Genomic DNA, 15,808 nt, shown 5'->3' with positions numbered 1-15,808 from the left:
TAATTCAGACATTGCCTGTTCCGCCATAGAAATATCCGGTCCAATAAAAATATGTATAGCCTCCTTTTACATTCATCCCCAACAATCCTTCACTAAAAACGACTTAGATAACATGCTAAATCAACTATCACTTCCAGTCATTTTAGCCGGAGACGTTAACTCATGGAATATGCTATGGGGTTCACCCAATACAAACCACAGAGGAAGAACTATCCAAAATTTCCTCTTAGACTCTAATATCTCAATTCTAAACGACGGTTCTCCTACTCATCTCTCCACACACGGTTCTCTTACCCACATTGACATTACTTGCTCTTCTCCTGCACTTCTTCCTAAAATACAATGGAAAACCATAGACGACCTTCACAACAGTGATCATTTTCCGATTTTGACAACTATAAATCTCGCCCATTATCAAAGACATACTATTCCAAATCCTAAGTTTAAAATTGATTCAGCGAACTGGCTTGTTTTTCGAAGCCAAGTCACGCAAAACTTGTCGGATAAACTTCCAACATTAAACACAAACAAAGAAGCAGCAACTATCTTAAAGGCAATTAGATCTGCAGCCAATGTTGCTATCCCCCAGACACAACCAAAACAATCAAGAAGTACCACCCCTTGGTGGAACGCTGAACTAGCTAGACTTCGTAAAATAAAAATAGTGGCCTGGAAAATATTCAAAAGAAATAGAAACCAAAACAATCTGATAGCTTTTAAGAAATCAAATGCACAATTCCGAAGACAGCTGAAAATAGCTAAATCTAAATCTTTTGAAGAATTTACATCCTCCATTAACCCCAACACCTCAACAAGTAAAGCCTGGAACAATATACGAATGTTAACAGGCAACCCAACCCCACTCACAATAAACTACATTAAAACACCAAATGATATACTCTCAAATACATCTGAGATAGGTAATTACATTGCGCAGTGCTGGTCGGAGTACTCAAGCGACTCTTGCTTCTCAAATGAGTTTAGACATCTAAAACAAGAATCCGTTACCTCTTCTCCCCTTCCTTCCCAAACAATCAAACATAACACTTTGATCATTGAAAAAGACATATCAATAGTTGAACTTGACTCTTGTTTAGCAAAATTAAAAGGAAAAACTCCTAGCCGGGATAGAATCTCTTATCCCATGATAAAAAATCAACCAGAAAAAATTAAGCTAAGAATTCTCCATCTTTATAACAATATACTTAATACAAGTGTTATTCCTCAGATCTGGAAAACAGCATCCATACTACCTATTCCTAAGCCCGGTAAAAACAGACAATCAGCGGATGGCTACCGCCCAATTTCTCTTTTACCATGCCTCGCAAAAGTCTTGGAAAAAATTGTTGCCAAAAGACTGATCTGGTTTGCTGAGACTAATAATCTCTTAAGCCAAAATCAAACAGCATTTAAACCCAACAGAGGATGTACGGACGCCCTCCTTTATATCGATCAACTCATTTCCAGAGCCTTGAGCGCTAAGAATCACATCTCGATACTCACCTTAGACTTCGAAAAAGCTTTCGACAGGATTGGGATTCATGTAATCCTAAACAAACTTAAAGAATGGAGTATTGGCCCCAAAATTTTTAACTATGTGAAATCTTTTTTAACCAATAGAAAGTTCTTCATAAAATGTAACAACTCCTACTCTACCTCATACCGACTTGAAAATGGTATTCCCCAGGGCTCACCATTGTCAGTAGTGCTTTTTTCAATTGCCTTCCAAAACATTTGCGAAATACTTTCTAAACGTAAAGCTTTAAACTACTTCATTTATGCAGACGATGTATATATTTTGTGTAAAACTCAAAGAATTAATGAAATGGAAAGTATTCTCTCAGAAGCAATCAAAGACATTTTAGAATGGGGAGTCACCTCAGGTTCAAAACTCTCTTTAACTAAATGCAAAGTGCTACACATATGCCGTAAACAAAATTGTACACCCCTTAATTTATGTATTAATAATGTAAATCTTGAAAATGTAAAAAAATTAAAAATATTAGGATTAACCTTTAATAACAAATACAATTGGCGTGACCATTGCTTAGATCTTAAGATGTCTCTAGCCGCAAGGGCAAATATTGTAAAATATCTATCTAGCAAAAAAAGTAGTGTACATGTAAACTCACTCTGTAATGTAACAAAATCTTTTATTTTAAGCAAAATAGATTATGGAATTTACATATATGGAAACTCACCAAAAACAACACTAGGAATTATAAAACCTGTCTATCATCAAGCAGCGAGATGTAGTGTTGGCGCCTTCCGAACCTCCCCCATCAAAAACATCCTGGCAGAGGCTGGCCTACCAACGATAGAAGAAAGGAGGGAAAAAATAACACACAAACTCTACGCAAAACTCATCTTCTCATATAAATCGCCAATTGACAAAGAAATAGACCTAATGACGAATCGTAAAAAGAGATACAAGCAACCATCAGCCCTCTCCACAATTTTCGAGTCTGCAAAAAATGAATTCCCGAAAAAGAACCTCATCAAAATAAAAAGCCCCTATTCATTGGAACCTCCCTGGCTAATAGATCCAACCTCTTTTGTAATGGATCTAGCACCGTATAGAAAAACGAACACAAACAACTTAACATACCGAAAGCTCTATCTTAACATCTCATCGGATCTCAAAGCCAATAACTGGAACTTCAAGTTTACGGACGGATCAAAGACCAGTGACAACACGTCTTTTGCCATTGTCAATGATGATGGTAGTACTGTTCGAATCGGGTTACTCCCACAAACAGCTTCCATTTTCACCGCCGAAGCCTTTGCAATCCTTAATGCAATAGAAGTGGCAATCAAAACTGGAAAAAACAATGATATCAACATCATCAACAACATCCGGTCCCTATTAATAAAGTCAACCAACCTCATAAAACTAATGTGGATTCCAGGACACGTTGGTATTATAGGGAACGAAAAGGCCGACGAAGCTGCCAATCTTGCTCACAAATCACCATTGTACCTGTACAACTTCTACACTAAAAACGACATAGTAAGGGGTCTTATGAACAACATTACAGTTATCGAAAAGAACAATTGGCTCATTTATCAACACCACTACACAAAAGTCAACCCCACGAAAACACCACCCAATTATCCTACAAATCTCCCAAAAATTATGATCACTAATTTTATCAGACTACGACTCGGCCATACCTCTGCTACCCACCTCCACATTCTCAAAAACGAACCACCACCTATTTGTCCCAACTGCCACACTACTCTCAATCTTCAACACCTGCTCTACAACTGTGAAACAACTAAACCATACATCACAGAAATACTTACCGGAAATGATGTCATCGAAATCTTAAGCAACCCAACTAAACCTAATATATTGAAAATCAATGAAATACTTTTGAAAACTAAAACTTCCATATAAATCTATTACCATATTATGTCAATAAATTATAATTTTAAATAAATAAGTTAACCTAGAATTAAGTTTATCTGAGCGTAAGGCCACTGTTGCTTTCAGCTCTATTCTTTTATATTAACGTGTAATTTCATTACTCGCTTAATAAATGTATAATAATAATAATAAAATTTTATATTTTATTGTGGATAAATTATAAGAAAATTAAAATAAAGCTAACTCACATTTTTAAATTAAAATAAAGAAATAATCCACGAAATCGAACACTGAATAATAATAAACACTCTTTCGCCTGTGAATCCGCCAAAAAAAGCTATCGGATTCAACATTACGACATTTCAAACTCGCCTTCGAATTCGTTAATTGGTCGAATTCAAAATGAAGAAGGCGAAAGAGAAAGCAATAATTGAAAAATGGCAAACTCGTTAGCAAAACGATTCGCCGCGAACCTCATGATCAGGCCCCAGTGGTAATTTTTACTTCCTATTAAAAACTATAATTTTTTTGACATTATAGTGTTGCCAGAGCCTTAGTAAAATTGTAATCGATGTATAAACAAAAACGGTGGGAATATTGTCTGGATAGAAAAAATAGAAGAATAACAAGGGTGGTAGCAAATAAAAACGATTGAAGGTGGATTTGCTATAAATCTGAATGTGTGTAAAAGTGACATAATAAAGATGAAACTGTTGGGTATGTGACTGTTTACTTCTGCCGGTTTACCTCCACTAGTTTTCCACCGCCTATTTAACTCTGTCAGTTTACCTCCGCCGGTTTACCTCTGACAGTTTACCTCTGGACAGTTTACCACCGCCATAAGGTAGTTTAAAATGTGGTTTATTTTGCTTATAGGGTGCTTCTTTAGTAATGCTTTCTGTTTTTAGCGTTTTATATTATAGTGCCACTCGGCCGTGAGTTTATTTATTTTTAAATACTTTTACTTATGAATGTTTTTGTATGGTTAATTTGACGTTTTGCCTATTAAAGAGGTATAAATTGAACTTTGTTTGATTAAATTGTTGAAGAAGAAGATGTACTGTCAAAACTATCAATCAAAAAATGTATTATATTACTATTAAATGAAAATTTGAAGTTGTATTAACATTTGCCTTAAATAAATATTGTTTGTTCTTTTGTAAAATAGTATTTTTATTTGGAAAATCCTTATCAAGTACCATTCGAACACTTTCATCTATTCCGAAGTATAAGTGCTTCTTGTTGCGTATAGTAGCTGTTTTTTCGTTTTCGGAAATGATACATATACAATACTTTGCTTTGTAAAATTGTATTCTGGAAGTGTCACTCATAATTCATTGTATAAAGAATAAAAATAAAAAAACAACACGAAACAAAATGTTAAAAGTTTTCAATTAGAAGGTAGTTTTGAAAATAATAAACTAGCTTACCTGCTCTAGAGGTAAACCGTCCGGAGGTAAACCGGTGGTGTCAAACTGTCCTGCTTCGGAATAGTAAAGTCCACCTTTATCTACGAATATATCTTTGAACACAGCCTTCATTATGTTCATAACTTTACTTTGATTTGTTTGACATCTTATCTGTCAGGAAATTCTAATCCGACGACAGTGATTTTTCCCAACAGTTTGTTTTTGTTTCGATTCTTTATTTTTCTATTTTAATTTTTACTTTTTACAAGTTTAGTTAAAAATTCTAACAAAGTCAGTTTAAGAGAAATAAAAATATGAGTTTTAATAGTAATATTCTTTCAAAAATAAAAAGTATTGATGTAGAGGATTTATATTTGGTTGAAAATGATTTATGTTACCACGAAAAGGTAGAAAACAACAAAACTTAGTTTTATTGGTTGCAATAAATACTTTAATTATTAAATTAAATTTGTGGTATAACCATAAGTTTGCATATTATTAAAATACATATGTTATGGTTATGGTTCGGTTCTTCCCCTAAGGCACGGATCTGTTGAATCAATGCAATTCATTATTAAATGTATGTCCAATATCCAAAATTATAAGACATTTTAAAAACAATCGGTTTGGTGAATTTATAGTAAACATGTTACTAACTATTATTGGATTATTATATACAGGCTTTTGGAATAAAACCAAATAAATGAAGTCATTTAAAAAATTACTCATACTGTGGCGAGAGTCCTAAAAGCTCTCGGCATACATAAATCTGCTAGTCTAGATGGTAGCCCCAGTACTATTCTGAAAAGGTGTTCTTCCACACTTGCATATGCTTTTGTATCTATCCTTTTCTCCTGAGCTCGTTTAGAGTAGTTATAAGACAGCTAGTCTCCCTAAAATTATGGATTAATTCCACTAATTTCCCTTCTCTCCAAGAACATGGAAACGCTGATTAAAAATCATCTTAAGAAATATCTTATCGACAAGCAGGAAGGTTTTAGTAGCAATACGTCCACTGGTGATCTCATGTGGATTAGGCATATTTTTTTCTAATCGCTTAATAAAATATAAATTAGATGGATTCAAGTTTAAACTTTGTGCCCAGAACTATCTTTCTCTTTTTTATAAATAATCTCTTGTCTCCAACTTCTAATCTCATCAAATGTTTTAAGAGTATAACTGTCATATCTGAGCTAGTGCTCCAGTATCTCAATTAAGACTCTTAGACAATATTCAACGAAGAGCTTTTAAAATGATTGGTGACAATAAAATCTTTGATTCATTTACGGCCCTCGAACATCGTCGTAAAGTTTATTGCCTCTTAGTTGTTTTACTTTATTTTAACTGATTATCTCGTTTAACAGCTTCGTAAACACCTCCTTTTTCAACAGTTTGACCTTTACACTTCTACGAATGTTCATCATTTTTTTAAAGCTCAAAGTTGGCCGAAATATAAAGTACAGAGATTAGGGTTAAATCTATGCTCAAACGCCCAAATTTAAAGTTGATAACCCAAATCATAAAGTGAGATAAATTCCAAAAAGGGAAACGTCGTAAAAAGTATCACTAAGAAAACATCACAAAGCTCGAATAAAATTTCATATCACCCAAACCAACATTCAATGTCGTAATGTCCAAAATTAAAAATGTCATGGCCAATGTCATGTTAAAGCCCAGAGATTCGTTCATTAACCTAATACGCGAAAGCCTTACTGCGTTATATTTTTCCCTTTCATTGCAATGTTCAGGAATTTAAACCCAATGTCTTACCGGCACCATATTTTTAACCCCTTCCATTTAAATTATAATTCAAAAAATAAAATTTGAAGATGAACTAAAAGTGCTGTTTAATTTCTTAGGTATCCATCGCTTTTCTGCTATTCGCTGACTCCAAAACAAATGCACAATACATACTCCAGAAACTCCTAATTATATCATCAACTCAAGATGCTTCCACAGATATTTTAATAAGCTACACCAAAGTAAATCAAAATTGGAAACCATACCTTGTGGAAGCTCTGGCAATAATAAAAGCAAACAAAGTATTACGAAAACTTGGATTACGTCTTTCCGATGTCCGAACACACTTCCTGCCACACATACCCGAAATGAGTTTACACATCAATCCTATAGTTAAAGTACTTTATTCAATGTGTGAAATGTTAACACCAATCGAGGCTGGAAATCTAGTCTTGGAAGTTCGAGATGCAATAAGCCAACAAGATCATTTGCGTTTCTATAATTTTGACTATTTAGAAATTTTTCTACTTGACTGGATAACAAAACGTGTATTAGATGCATCTGGTAGTCAAACAACTGATATTTCTATATTAATTGATTATTTTAAACTCAACAGTATGCAAAATATGAAGGACATGTTAGCATACGCATTGAGAGATGTGAATGCTGAAGCGAATGAAAGTGAGCGTAGGGATTCTCAGGAATTGGAAGTGAAGAAGAATTATGCGAATGACTTTTCCAGTTCTACAACAACAAAAAGTCCAGAAGTGGTGCATCGACCTTTGGATCTAAAAACTGGAAACTGTTATAAGGTTGAAAGAGAAAGTGCAGGATTTGTATTAATAATAAACCAGAACAAATTTCATAGTTCCATAAATCCCGAGTTACAGGTAAATTATTGAAAAAGAAAACACTCAAATAAATTACAGTGCCTCACTTTAGTATTGTCAGAGCAAGCTTTTTAAACTTTGCAGCAACATTTCGAGCTATTTTGTTAATTTTGTTTTGTCTGGTATATGCATATTACTAAACATAATTAGTTTGATTAAAATAAGTTTTTCAGGTTTAAAGAAAAAAATATTGAAGTTAGAAAATACCTTATTTCTCTAGCACAAAATTATAAGTATGTTTGTCTTGAAATAATTACAGCTTTCTGACAGTTATGCCACTTAAAAAAAAAAAACAGTTGTTTGCGAAAATAAAATAAAATTTATTAAAATGATCCCAATAAAAAAGAAACAACCGAATCGGAAAGAAAAATTAGTCAAGGCAGGTCATATGCGGAGATTGGAAAAATTATGGACAGGAGCCAATACACAATTCGCAGCGTTGTGAAAACCAAATACAGCACTCCAAAAAAATTACTTGGTCCCTACAGTAAAACACCTCTGTGGAGGAGTGATGGTATGAGGGTGCATGTCTGCTGCGGGGTGGGCGAGCTTGTTTTTATCGGCGGAATTATGGACATGAAAGTTTATATTAATCTTTTGAAATAAATCCGAACAAAAGTGCTGACAAATTGAACTTAACAGGCTCGTTTACGTTTCAGCATGACAATGACCCGAAACAAACAGCTCACGAAGTGCGTACGTGGTTGGCATATAACATTGCATATGTGCTTCCACACCCACCACAATCCCCGGATGTCAATCCAATTGAGCATTTATGAAAAGAATTGGATAGACGCATTAAAAAGCGTGTGATATCTAATAAAGCTCAACTCAAACAAACATTGGGCTGGTTCAGGCAACATAAGGCACTTCATTTGCAGTCAACTTCATTCTTTGAACGTACATTTTGACCAAGGCAACTTAGTTAGTTTTCCAAGCGTCATTAATTTCAAATTCAGAACTTAACTTCACAAATTTTTACTTTAAGTTCATAGTACAATAACTACCAAACACATTATTGTCTAAAAAAACACTCCTCAGACAAGCTACAAGTCGATTACGATTTGTCTTTTGTGTTGTTAAGAAATAATACTTATTTCTTTTTTAAATTGAGAAGTAACACTTTTACAGAAAACATTAAATGGAATTGTGCAAAAAATAAATAAATTATAGAGTAGTAAAGCTCAGCTTTCACTTGAATGAAAGAACATGATCAATTGTCATTTTGAAATAAGATGACTTGACTTGATAGTAAGAGAGATCTCAGCTTACTTTCCAGACAACTTTCCAATAAAGTTGCCTTAATTGGAAGGCATTTTTTTGGCTGCTTGCCAATCAGATACTAGAAACTTGCCTTATTTTCAAGAGAAATGGCAAAACATTGGAGAAGAAACGACCAACAATTTGGTACGTTCTATGCCAAGGCGTTTGGAAGCAAAAGGGCCTGCCTGCTTAGTACCAATAGATTAGATTAAATTCTTTATTTGGATACTAAAATTACATTAATTTAAAGATAAGAACATAAGGACATGGCGTTGTTGCCGTCTGCCTGATAGACATTTCAGTTAAAAATAGTTTAACATTATGAAAGTTTTGTTTTTAGTATAAGAAATAAAAACTGTATTGTTTAGTGATTTTTCTTAACAATTTTCAAATATAACAGATGAATAATTTATTAACTTGAATATATTTGTATAAAAAAGATGATAAATAATACAATTTTTAATGATTTTATAATCTTTAAAGAAATGTACACAATTTTGACATGATTTGAAACACAACAAATTTGACTTAAAATAGCTCTATTTTTTTCGATTTTGCATTCTCATTAATTCGAGACTTAAAACAGTAATTTTGCCGTTATCTTAAAATAAACTTTTCCGTTTTTAAAAACAATTATAGTAGATATCAAATCAATTTAGTCGTGATTTGAAACACGAAAAATACTAAATTCTCAATTGCCATAATTGGATACATGACCGCTCAAAAGCTACTTCTATAAGCTTAAGCATGTTTGCAAAATTTGAACAGATTCGTCCAACCACTCAGCCCGTTAAGAATGTCAATAAATTGGTCCGTAGACAAAAAACTCACTTGGAAATATAGCCGTCGTATTTTTTGTAATATTGGACAAACTGCTATGAAATGATTTATAACCTCCACGTCTTTTCTATTGCAGAGAGTGCAAATTTGTGAGAGGTCCGATCTATGGGGGACAAAGTTAAGATTAAGGATCTCGACTCTAGCTTTAAAAATTGTGCCGATAGCTTCCGAAGTCATTTCTTTACAAAAAATAGTTTGAAGTTGATGACAATTGATGGTTTAAGCGCTTGTATATGTTTCTGCTTGCCGATGAGGATGTACTTTGCAGGTGTTCTAAATATTTAGCCATTCCTCTGCATTATTTTCCCTTAAGGAGAGTACTATATCAACTCCTGCAGCACAGCAAGCGCGTTCCATTATCTGATACCAATACTAACTTATATTTATGTAAACTTCTCTGTTTAAAGATTTAGTTTATGTACCAATAATTTTCTGCTGGAAGATTAAGATATTTTGTTATTCATTATTTTTTTTTTCTTAGATCTGGCAAACTTATTTAAATTAAATTAACTGCGTTTAATAGTACATATATATATATATATATATACCAAACCAATACAAATTTTAAAATAGCGTGTTTCGAAGGCTCAAAATGTTGCTTTAAATTAAAAAAGCTTACTGTGCCAATAATTAAGTGTGGCATTGTATATCTGTAGATACATATTTTTATACATAAATAGATCAATATATTATTGCTAAAAAAGAAAATTATTTGTCAAATCAAATGAGGGCAGAAGAGAAAAAAAAAGTAAACTGTTTTTGAGAGCACACAACATTTTGATTGCTTACCTGAAATATATATTAGACGGTAATTAAAAACGATTAATTTCAGCTATATAAGTATCATAAGTTATAATAACTTCAACACTTATTCTACTTTAGTTTAAAAGGAAACTCAATTTAAATTAGAGTATATAAGGCTAAGGAACAGCCGAATTTAATATTACAGCTTATTTCATCTAGCAATTTTATAAGCGTTAAAAGTAGAATCTTAAGTTTTTTAAGGTTACCGTTTTTTTATTGTTTTTGGAATAAGTTTTTTTTAGTTAAATGAATATATTCCCTTGCATAATTAATATTTTAAAATCGTCCCAAGATCTAAAATTGAGCAGCTAAGAACTAAAATTAAGCAGCGAAAACTTTTCGTAAACCATTTAAAAAAAATGTCTATCTAGGTGAAAAATGTATGCGGTCAACATGAGTCCAGCAAAAGTGCAGCATATCAATAATAGAATAGGAGAAGTGCGCCGAATAAAATATTCACTTCCAACAGTGATCCTACCAAGACAACGATCCGAAGCACAGTGTATAGTCTTGGTTGATATGCAACTGCCTTCATTCAATGAAACTGCCATCATAGTCATTGGCTGCGTTCAATCTCGATATATAGGGTATCCGGATACCTTTTTGTTAGTGTTTTACGTGTAAATTAACAGCTAATTAAAAACTGCTGAGATGTCAAAAAAGGAATCCAAAGGTGTCCAAGAATTTCTGGGGTATGTAGGTATCTGCCACAGCAGATTCAACACATGGTCAATCTAAAGAAACTTGAAAATTGATTTCAGTTTTTTGTATTTGTCGGTAAACAAAAAGATACAAAATGTTAGTTGAAGTTGTATTTTAGGATGTTCTGTACATTATATACGATGATGAAGCTATTTGACCCCGAATTTTAGAAGGTAATTATGATCTATTTTCACATCGCAGCTTAAATGTTTCTCTACCAAGAAACCAGACACACATTGGTGGAATCAAGCTATCACACAAATTTTAATTGGCTTACAACTTTCATGTGGGTGCGGTGGCGTAGTGCGTAGTGCACTAGCTCCTCACACGCTAGATCGCTTGTTCAAGCCCAGCTCGGGCAAAAAGTTCTTCAAAAATTAAATTGAACATAAAGCGATTAAGCACCACTAAAGGAGTCTGATGATCGGGTTGGTCCCCGTGAAATAGCTATGACTCCAGCCTATGAACTTGGTGATAGCACACACAAGTTGTTGTTGTTTCATTCTAAATATTCAATTTTCCAATTTGTTCACCAATAAACGTTAATTTACAAGTTGTTGTTTTTTTTTTAATAAAAGTGGATCAAATAAGTCGTAACATTAAATTTGGCTGTATTCTTAGAAAATGCAAGGTAGCTTCTATAAATTTCATTCGTTGTATTTGTAAAGTTGCATAGTTATAGAATAAATGCTAAGGTGTAATATTTAATTTTAATATCGACTACAACTTATTGTAATTTGGAGTTATAGTGATTTAAATGTTCGCTGGAACAATTAGGATGTTACCCATTGTATGTGACGTACAAATTTCACACATGATTAATAAATAATTATCGATGATTTTCCCATAGAAAATTTCAGTGTGTTTACCTAGTTTAATCTTCAGAAGAGTCAAGAAGACGCCGGCTGAATGCTGAAATGCCCCAAATACAAAAAAATTATTCCTCAGAAAACGATTTTAAAGGTTTGAAACATAATTTCGTAATTTGCATTTGAAAATTTCGACCTTTGAATTTTTATATACATGAATGGAATATTTCTTTTTTTTAAATTTGAAGCCCTAGTTAAAAACATTTATGGTTATTTAAAAAAAAAATTAAAGTTTAGAAAAAGTAAAAAATGGATATAGAACCCTTTCCATACGAATGTTAAATCTATGAAAACCAAACTGCAAATTTCCTATGGATATAGAACCTTTATGCTTTTAACATTAGGAATTCAACGATAGCAAAAATAATAATAAAATATAAAATTTCTAGCACTTTTAATTTTTTTAAATCTACTTGTAGTGATAAATATATAAAAAAAAAAGAATATTAATATAATGGCTTAACCCTTCCCTATATTACATTGACTTAATTTTAAGTCGATAAAAAAAGTATGAAAAATGACAAAGTATTTTTACACTTTACAATTAAAAATACCCAACATGAACTTTGGTTTTTAAAATTTCCTAGAAAAATACAATCAATTTTATTCGGAATTGGTTTAAAAAATACTTTAACATTCATAGGATTAAGTTTTAGTATTTTTCTTACAGTTTTTCAAATTAATTATATTTGGTTTGTACCTTTTTTGTTTTTATCCATTTTAGTAAAAACAAAAAAAAATGCTTGAATATTATCGATAAAAACCTTATTAAGAATACTCTAAATGCATTTATATAGTTTCTGAACCTGAAGATATAGAAATAGTCTTATTAAAAATATTTTGTTCCCCTTATTTTTATTTTTTTTAAATATAAAAAAAAGAAGATATTATGGCCTTTTTTGAGAAATTATCCTTATAAACACAGCAGATATTACTTAATCAGCCCTGAAAACTATCAAAACCAGAATTGAAGCGTCGAAAAATAATCAATAAATATTTAATTAATTATAGACAGCTTAATAAATAAGTCATCTCGAAAATGTTACTTCTATTTATACTTTTCCAGCTGATTGCACTTTTGTCTATGGATATAGGGCACATAAGCAGGAAAAATGTCACTTGGTTTCAATAGATTGTAAAAGGTTACATGCTCTATATGCCATCTCATGTGGATATGAGGAATTTAAGCATTAAGCGTCTGTTTTTAAAACTTTAATAGAAATACTGCCCCACCTCGTACAAATTTTGGATATGCGGCAATTAAGCACGAACAGAACCGAAAATATGTGGTCTATGGAGCAAAACTAGTTTCTGTAACTTGCATTTAACGAATTAGTATATCTTCATCTTTAACTCAGTTTTCAGAAAAAGTGGTCTGTGGGGCATTTAAGCATTCAGCCAGCGAAGAGTCGTGGCAACAATTCATTCAGAATCACTAACCATTGTTTTTTTTTAAGCTTGGAAATTGCAATAACATTTTTGATTTGAAATTCATTCTTTTATTTTAACATAACCTGATATAACATTTTTTCTAAACTTGATGTTTTTTTTTTTGTTATCAATCACAGCACCTCCTACCAAAAAAACCGTTAGCCGAACGCTTAGGCACAGACGTTGATAAATCCTCGTTAGAAAAAACGTTTTCATCATTTGGATATAAACCAGTTGTAAAAGATGAGCTTAACCACATTGAAGTTCTAAGTAATATTCGAGAAATCGTTAAGCGTTCCATAATGTACGATTCGTTAATTGTATGCATACTAACACACGGCTGTGAAGGTTTGTTTGGAAAATAATTCTCAATAAAAAGATGTCTCAAAATGCATGTATACAAATTTCAGGTGCTGTTTATGCATGTGATAGCATACCGATAAAAATTGATGACATCAAACAAATCTTAACTGATAAATCTTTGAGTCGAAAACCAAAAATGCTTATAATACAAGCATGTCAGGGTACAAACCTCCAAACAGCCAAATATAATGACGCCAATTTAGAAAGTGACTCACCTGAGGAAAATTCCACAGACTATGGAGATATGGTACAAGCAATGTCAACAGTCAATGGATTTGCATCGCTCCGCCATACAAAAACTGGATCTTGGTTTATTCAAACTTTGTGTTCAAAAATTAACGAGTTAGGCGATAGGTGATATATTTTGTTTTGTTTTGTTTGTTTATCCATTAAACATTTTAATTTTTTTGTCTATTTATCTTCAACAGCGAACACATTTTAGATATTTTAACTGAAGTGAATAATGAAGTTGGAAATAAGAGAGGATTTGATAACGCATGCATGACTCCAATATCTTATCAGACACTTAGGAAAAAGTTTCGTTTACCAAGTCGATTGGCCTAATTTGTTGTTTATTTAAATAGTGTTATGAATATCTTTTTATATTATAATTAATATGAATATATTTTTATATTATAATATTTAATATGATAAATTGAAAAGTTTTATAAATAAAAATGTAAATGCTAATTACACTAGTCAACAAAATTCAAAATTTGTTTTGTCACACGAAAACTTATACCAGATTTTGAATGTACAATAGCCACCAAACAATAATGTATCAACAGATAAAAATTGACACAACAGGTTACTTCGTGACATCAAGATTTATATTTTTATGAAAAGTTCAAAAATCAGTAACATATAAAAAAATATTTCTTAATGTAAAATAAATATTTATGACTTGCGTGAATATTTGGCTTCTGGTAGGTCCATTTTAATTCCCCAGCAGTAATCTGCTAGCATTCCTGGACTCCATTTCCCTTGATAGCCCTTTTCTATGAAGGAAATGTCCTGATGAAACCTCTCGCCTTCTTCGTCGTTCACAGCTTTCCTTCAAAGTTTGTATCCTTTCTCTGTCTCTACTGCGCAATTCGCAAATGAAACAGCAATGTTTTGTGTAACCAAGCTGTAGCCCAAGCAAAGGAGCAATGACTTTAAAATCCCCACAAATTTTCCAAACATGTTCACTGTATTTAATTTTTTCAAGAAGGAACTTCATGTTTTCGTAAGTCTTTTTCATGTTAGAACCATGGCCAACCAGCACTGAAGGAAATTTGTTTCCATTGGGTAGCAACACTGCTTTCAAGCTAGGTTTTGAAGAGTCAATGAACAATTGCCAGTGACTTGGATCGTATTCAAAATTTAAAAAATTCATCACCACAGGAATGTTATTACAATAGACTAAATCATCTGCTTTAGTAAGGTTTCATTTCTTCGTCACGATGTCGGAAATAAGAAATTTTCGTACCAGGAGAAATTAAATTCCAGTCGGTTAATCTAGACCCCAAAAGCTCAGCCTGTTTTTTTGACAAGTTCAAATCGCGTACTAAATCGTTTAAATAACTTTGTGTCAATAAATGCGGTTTTTTTGAAATTGAAGGCTCATAACTTGGGTCACTCTCTTGAGATATTCCACTTTGTTGGCTAAGAACAAATTCCGGACAAGGAACAGAATCCATACTTTCTGCTTGATTTGGAGGCTTTGGCACAGGCAGTTCGGTGCTATGTAGGATTGGTCTGTTGGCCTATTGGGTACTGGACAGTGTGTTTAGAATTAGTTGTTATGAAATGAATATGTAGCTGTCACAAACAAACTGAATGTGACTGATACAAAATAAATAAATAATGACTTATTTTTGAATGATGGTACATCAACATAAATAAAAATCATCACAAAGTTCGTGTGACAAAAACAGTGTTAACCAGTGTCAGTGTTATTTGTTAGAACAGCCCCAGGTGTTAAATTTAATCTCAAGAGTCACAAAGAAAGTTATCCAATATTTTTAAATTATATTAGAATTAATTATTGCTTCTAGGAAATAGACGGAGTTCAAAAACACTAAGAACTCCACCAAAAATATCACCAAGGGTTACTCCATCGAAACCCCCAACGCAAAAATCAAA

At 32.4% G+C, this 15,808-nt stretch overlaps 1 protein-coding gene across 1 annotated transcript; it reads left to right on the top strand.

Moving 5' to 3' along the window:
- Positions 1–4,966: 4,966 nt before the first annotated feature.
- LOC129947114 (caspase-8) lies at positions 4,967–14,594 on the top strand. Its single transcript, XM_056057549.1, has 5 exons — positions 4,967–5,186; positions 6,639–7,409; positions 13,456–13,666; positions 13,729–14,035; positions 14,110–14,594. The coding sequence occupies exons 1-5, from the start codon at positions 5,094–5,096 to the stop codon at positions 14,243–14,245; spliced, it is 1,518 nt and encodes a 505-aa protein (XP_055913524.1). The 5' UTR covers positions 4,967–5,093; the 3' UTR covers positions 14,246–14,594.
- The last annotated feature ends 1,214 nt before the right edge of the window (positions 14,595–15,808 follow it).

The sequence above is a fragment of the Eupeodes corollae genome, chromosome 2, assembly GCF_945859685.1.
Source record: "Eupeodes corollae chromosome 2, idEupCoro1.1, whole genome shotgun sequence".
NCBI lineage: Eukaryota > Metazoa > Arthropoda > Insecta > Diptera > Syrphidae > Eupeodes > Eupeodes corollae.
Note: the sequence above shows the minus strand (reverse complement) of the source record. Positions and strands in the feature narration are given on the sequence as shown.

What these genes read in the sequence shown, in the direction of transcription:
- LOC129947114 (XM_056057549.1), top strand. Translation starts at nt 5,094, where the DNA reads ATGAGTTTTAATAGTAATATTCTTTCAAAAATAAAAAGTATTGATGTA. An exon ending in ATTTATGTTACCACGAAAAG is followed by an intron (nt 5,187 to 6,638) that starts GTAGAAAACAAC and finishes TTAATTTCTTAG; the next exon opens with GTATCCATCGCTTTTCTGCT. An exon ending in ATTAACGAGTTAGGCGATAG is followed by an intron (nt 14,036 to 14,109) that starts GTGATATATTTT and finishes TATCTTCAACAG; the next exon opens with CGAACACATTTTAGATATTT.